Raw genomic sequence first — 6509 nt, 5'->3', positions numbered from 1 at the left:
CGTAACAAGTGGCAGAGCGAGACGGGAGTGCTGCTGGTGTTGCTGGCGTGGCAGAGCGTGGGGTGCAGCCTTCGCTCTGTGCTGGGCGTAGCACAGACTTATGGGACACTTGTGGTTGGGGAAGGAAGGACAGCGGCCGCCTTAGCTGCTTGATCAACAAGCTCATTGTCGTTGGTGCTTACATGACTGAGAGTCCATTTGAGGGTTACATCACGGCCACGCTCGACTAGTTGACAGAGGTGGATATTGGTAGTGAGGAAGCTGATATAGTGTCTTCGAGGGCCAAAGTGGATGACTGCGAGTCTGTGTGAATGATTACTTGATGGCAGTGCTCCAGCGGGCGGAGGAGAGCTTCTCGGATGGCTCGCTGCTTGGCCTGCAGACAGGTGGCACCGCAAGGAGCTCTCTCTCTCTCTCTCTCTCTCTCTCTCTCTCTCTCTCTCTGTATATATATATATATATATATATATATATATATATATATATATATATATATATATATATATATATATATATATATATATATATATATATATATATATATATATATATATATATATATACACACACACACACACACACACACACACACACACACACACACACACACACACACACACACACACATACATACATACAAATGTGTGTGTGTGTGTGTGTGTGTGTGTGTGATCCTTTAACGCTGTTTTATCATACCTTTCAAAGCTTCTTTGTATATTGAGTTTTATTAAGCAGACGACTGCTTCATATTTTTTGTTACTTAGACTTTTCTTTTTTCATAACGCGGCACATGTATACACATTTAGATATACGCATTTCGCTTCCCTTTTCAAGCCATGCGGGTGGTGGACTTACTGTTTAATCACAAACGACTTGGGTGGCTGAAGTCCAGTAATTATGAAACACTTCAGAAAACTTTCCTCGGCAAGTGACAATTAAGGCTCTTCACTTGTGGCAAAGACAATTACCACAATTAAGGTGTGTGCTAACGAGATGGCCGCTGGTAGATTTGGTCTTGCTGTTCACTTCTCGTTACAGTGTTTGAGGCAGACGTCACGACAAGGAAGCGTCGTGACGGCAGGGGAATGGCAGAGTGGCGAGTTACGCACTGATTGGTAGTTAAGGTTAACGCAGTAGAGATGGTACTGGAAAGTTGTAAGAGTGACTCATAGTCTAAAAAAATTGTGCTTATACCCACTTTTATTTATAATGATCCGCTTTTCAGTTAATGAGCTCCCGTGATCTAGCGCGCCAACTCAAAATCTGGAACCGGAGTAGGGGTAGTAAAGGACAGGAGCACGTGAGTGAATAGGGGAGCTGAGGGGGAGGAGTAATGGGTGTGGTGTGTAAGGTCATGCTATAGTGACTTGTTACCCTAGCAAGCAGCATTATAGTGTAAAACAGAAACAGTAAAGGAGTGTCCCGTGCTCCCCTTTCCCTCTTCCTCCCAACGCATGAAATTAATATCCCAAAACCGAACGCAACAATTTCGTTTAATTATTTAATTAATTAATTTATTTATTTATCTATTTATTTTTATCTATTTATTTTATTTATTTATTTTCATAACATTATATAACTGTCGTTACGGCGTGTTGTTCAGTCCCAGTCAACCCGGCTATCTGGACACATTGTGCTTGAGATGCTACAAACTTTAATCTGCGGTGCCGTCCCCCACTCGAGGATGCCGAGGTGTTGTGTTCAGGCAGACCAGGGCGGTGATCCAAAGTTGGCTCAACAAGTCCTCCACAGCCATTGTTTTGCGGTCATTTTTTTATTTTTTTTATTTGTGTCAAAGGAACTGACGAAGCGGAAGGGGGGTAAAAAGCCCATTCAACTTGCTGCTCCCTAAAAGTCAAGAGTATGAAAAGAAAGAAAAATTGGCTAGTTTAATTTATTAAAGGGTACATGTCTTCAAACACCAGAAATGATGTTCCGTTCGGCGCCTTAATGAGTCACGCAGGGACGCGTACATGACATCGCCAGTCTTGGCTCCAAGCTGTAATGTTTCGTTAGGTCCTAAAAAATGTCATCACCTCACATCCGTGCATAGCTGCTGGTGACGGCTGATCGTGACGCGGTATTTTTATAATTTTCAATTATAAAGTTTTCGTATTTTCTTAGCTGGAGAGAGAGAGCGACAACAGAGGAAAAACGAGTGAAAAGCCAAGTGAAAACTCGCCTTGTGCTTATAAGACTGCCTGCCATGCAAGTGACGCGCGGACATCCAGGCCATAGCGTGGGCACCGCAGGTCTGGTGAGGACAGGCGGGCTGCGGGCGGCCTCTGACTCCCTGTCTTCAGTCTTGTTGCCGCGACTCAGGTGAGCGGTTGGCCCTGCTTCCCACCGCCGCGTTCCCCACCTGCTCACGCGTCGCTTCAACAACTTTGCAGAAAATTTCAAGGCTGTTCAGCTGATAGTGCATGAATAAGTCTGTGTGCTGTACAAGGATGTGTGGCTGAAAAAAGTGTGACTTAGATAAAATAACAAATTTCATGAAAGTGGAATACTTAATTTTTCTTCTGCTTCTGATTTCCGGTTCCCAAGTGAATATAAAAAAAAAAGAACATCCCGAGCAAGCTTGTGAATGGTGATCTCAGTGACTGAAGGCAGGAAGCGTGGCCGTGACGGTGGCCTTCCTCAACTGACCGCCGGCTGCCTCGTTGTCGCTCCAGTCGTTGGTAACTCGTGCCCCTCTTGAGACTCGCGTCCGCCGAAGTGATGTCCTTCAGCCAACTTTGATACGGAGTCGGCACACTGACGGGGAGCGTGGTGCCAAGTCTCCTCAGGACATACAAGGACATCAGTTTGGCCTGCAAGTTTGTGTGTGAGTGCTGCAGTCAGGAGGGAGGGACGGGAGGAAGCCAAGTCTTGCAGGGAAGGAGGGATGCTCGCTCGTATGATCTCGAGGCAGAACTGACTATAACTTTTTATTTATCATAGCTTTGATCTCTTGCATGAAAAGACTCCTGTCACTTTGTATTACAAGATTTTCATATTCTTATTTCATTTATTTATTTTGATTTATCATTATTATTTTTTTTAAAGTCTGAAGGTCTGGCAAGCTATAACTGTTGTTTTACAGATGTCTTGACTGATGATAAAGCTGTAACTACCTTTTATTCATTGGAGGGTTAACATCGTGATCACACACACACACACACACACACACACACACCTCGCTGTCCCGGTGCATGGTGTGTGAGTCTTGCCCAAGATCAGTCACTATGGTCTCTGAGTTTCTGCAGGGGAACGACTGGGTCGCGACCAGCAGACGACATTGGTTGGATAACACAAGCACACGTGAGTGCCTAAAAACAGTAATCAAGACAGGACAAGAAAATTAATAATGTGTTGAAGTTTAATAAAGTTATATTTGAGAAAGAGATTGAAAGGAACTGGTTCTCAAATAGAGTGGTAAATTAATGGAATAGACTCAGTAATCGGATTGTTAGTGCCGAGTCATGAGGGAACTTTAAAAGAAAATTAAACAGATATGAATAAGAATGATAGCTGGAAATAAGTAGATATGTTTCATACAGGGACTGTCACTTGTAGACCCGATGGCTTCTTGCAGCTTCCCTTATTTTCTTGTGTTCTTTTGTTTTTATGCATGCTATAAAAAGACCATACAGACACTCACATTTATGGTGGAGCACAAGTACGCCACAGGACTTGTGCTGGTATTCTTAAATGTTTTGGTTCCTCAACAGGACTGTTTTGAAAAGCCACAGAGACGATTAGTCTGTCAGTATGTTTTTCCTCCACAGATGATGCGGAAATATTGTTAAACTATCACCAGAATCGCGAAGACACCCTTGAAAACATCAATAATTTCCGATAGAGTTTGTTAAAATTAGTAAAGCCGCAAAAACCTTTAAGAATGTGGAGGTAAGTAATGATAAGAAGGTGGAGTGCAGTGCTTGTTGTAGTTTAGTGAAGAAAAAGAAGAGTGGCCAGTTCGTATTATCATTATGAACATTGTTAGCGTTATTGTACTACCTTACACAGTGGCTTCTCATCACCACATCATCCCTCCTCCTGGCGTCCATCCATCGCTTTACTGGGGAATCTCCTTGGCGTCCATCCATCGCTTTACTGGGGAATCTCCTTTTTCTTCCAAAAAACGTACTATCAACACTGCACCCTCCGTCTCCCTCACCACTTCACATCACTTACTCACCGCTTCCTTTACATATCCAAGCAGTCCCTCCACCTCTGTCCTTCCTTTTCTGTCAGTGTCCACTCGTCGCCCTTTTCTTCCCAAAAATGCATAACCATCACTACAGTCTCACCTAGTCCCGTTCATCACATCACTGACGCATCACTTCCCTTGCATCTCCCCGTCCCTTCACCCCCATCCTTTCCTTCCTGTCACCACCCACTCGTCGTCTTTTCATCCTATTGGGCTAAAGTTGGAGAGCATCACTCATACGGTATTCCAGTGAGGTGTGTGCGGCGTGCTAACACACGTCCTCTTCGGTGACAGTGTGTGTAAACATGGCAGGCAATTACCGCCCATGTGTCCTCGTGATGAAATTGAGTGGCAGCATTTCAAGCCAATTCACAATTTATAGTCTTCCTGTTTATATTCGGTCGTTTGAAATACGCCTTCTATATTTCACCGGCAGTTTTACTTTCCGCAGGATGTTAATGGAGGCAAATGATGAGCTGGATGAGCAATTACACGTCTGGCCTTGTCGCGTCTGTGTGCATGCTCTCAAAGGATGTAATGAGCTTGTAAGGTTAGGAAATGTTGACGTGAATCTGCAGTGTGTGTGACAGTAAGAGAGAGAGAGAGAGAGAGAGAGAGAGAGAGAGAGAGAGAGAGAGAGAGAGAGAGAGAGAGTGTTCCTGCATTACGCCCTTGTCTGAACTGAATGTTTCTTACGGGCGTCAGAAATTCACATGCGTAGGCGCACGAGTAAGCTTCAGGAGATGCCTCTCCCTCGTTTCTCGCGGAGGCAGAAGGTTCTCACAAATACATTTTATTACGCTGACCTTAAATGTAACCTTAATTTTCATTACAAATGCAGCCTTGCAAATCACACTCCTGGAGATTAATTTCATCCTCAAATCATATTTCATTAACCCCACTGGCATTAATAACAGCAAGGGGAGGAGGAGGGGCGGGGACCAAGGGTGCCTCACTGGTGCTCGGAGGCGTCGTGTTTTTCCGTCTCCAAGGCATTTGCGAGTACTCTTTGTTCCTCCTGAATGACGCACTTCTTGGCGTGAAGAGTGTTGCGCATTCTGATGATCACGGAAGGTACATTAAAAACGTGCGATGATGCTGTGTAGATACGCTGAGAGGAATCAGATCTAATATATACTCGTACTTAAGATTAGACAGGCAGCTCATCAGTAAGGGCCGACGTGTCTGATAATGTTTGTTATTCCTATTATACTTCTTTTGATTCCTCAGTTGCCATGTTTACCTTCCCCTGTGAGAGAGAAAGAGTAAATTGTTCTCCGCCTTTCCCACCCAGACCTATGCACCAGTTCCCTTGCTCATTGCAGTATGGACTTAAATAGTTTCCACCTCGTTTCCCACTCCTGCTTCATGGCGTCTTAATTAACGCTCGTAGTTGAAAACAGACACGAGAGAGATAGTGCTGGTATGAACAACATTTCCCAGAGGCTCTTGGGTTTGTTTACAGCTCACGGTGAATGAAAGGTTATAAAACGGGCACTTCCAAAGCTCCGTGTTTTCATACATCGGACACTTAAACATCCATTTCCAGTGTGCAGTGAGAGTGGAACGCGTCATGAAACAATCCAGCCAAGTGGGCGAACCAGCGGCGTGAAATTAAGTCCGTCATCCGTGAACAGCGTTAGCGTGAGTGTGCTGCACTGTGTGGGGCGTCGTGAGTCTGTGCCGCTGCTGCTCTCCTCCTGACGACCACGCGTGCTGCGTGTGCTGGCGTGTAGCACTCCACGACCTGCACCAAGAACACAGCAGCTGAATGCAACTTCAGGGTCTTTCGTGTATCACTGAGTCTCCGTCTTGGGACTGCGCGACTGTTTCCACGACGCCAGCCAGAAGTTTTTGGCAAGAGTTAGACCAACAGATTATAGGGAATAATTTGCGGCTTTTAAAAGAAGGAAATACTCGTACACTGTTCTCGAAGCAATGTGTAGTAGATGAAAAAACGAGAAGGGGGACACAGTAGTAGAGCCACTTTTCTTGTACACTTTTCGTTGTATACGTTCCGGGATGCACAACAAACTTATCTTCGGACACACTAAAGATAAGCAAAAACAATAAAAAAAGGGAGGATAAAACATTTTTTTTCTTTTTTTTTTTGCTTCGAGTGTTGGTACTGGTTCTACTGCTGTGCCTCTTACTTCCTCTTCAACTTGAGATTCCGTGTGGACAAGCCTTTTTCACACACACACACACACACACACACACACACACACACACACGGTATTATTTCCGTCAGTGTTATTTTCTTCCTTCCCTCACAGGTGCCGAAGACGAGACGATGCGCCAAAACCACCTGCTG

At 44.6% G+C, this 6509-nt stretch overlaps 1 protein-coding gene across 3 annotated transcripts in view; it reads left to right on the top strand.

Moving 5' to 3' along the window:
• The window catches only part of LOC135112786 (uncharacterized), a 65524-nt gene that overhangs the window by 1695 nt on the left and 57320 nt on the right, over positions 1 to 6509 (top strand). For 2 of the 3 annotated variants that reach the window (XM_064027598.1, XM_064027597.1), the window contains exon 2: positions 6472 to 6509. This exon is cut by the window's right edge and continues 121 nt beyond it. In XM_064027598.1, coding sequence (XP_063883668.1) covers positions 6489 to 6509 — 21 coding nt within the window. In that variant the 5' untranslated portion in view covers positions 6472 to 6488. Of the gene's footprint in view, positions 1 to 2086; positions 2828 to 6471 lie in introns of those variants that run through there. The other variant, XM_064027599.1, reaches the window with a different exon arrangement.

The sequence above is a fragment of the Scylla paramamosain genome, chromosome 24, assembly GCF_035594125.1.
Source record: "Scylla paramamosain isolate STU-SP2022 chromosome 24, ASM3559412v1, whole genome shotgun sequence".
Classification (NCBI taxonomy): Eukaryota; Metazoa; Arthropoda; class Malacostraca; order Decapoda; family Portunidae; genus Scylla; species Scylla paramamosain.
Note: the sequence above shows the minus strand (reverse complement) of the source record. Positions and strands in the feature narration are given on the sequence as shown.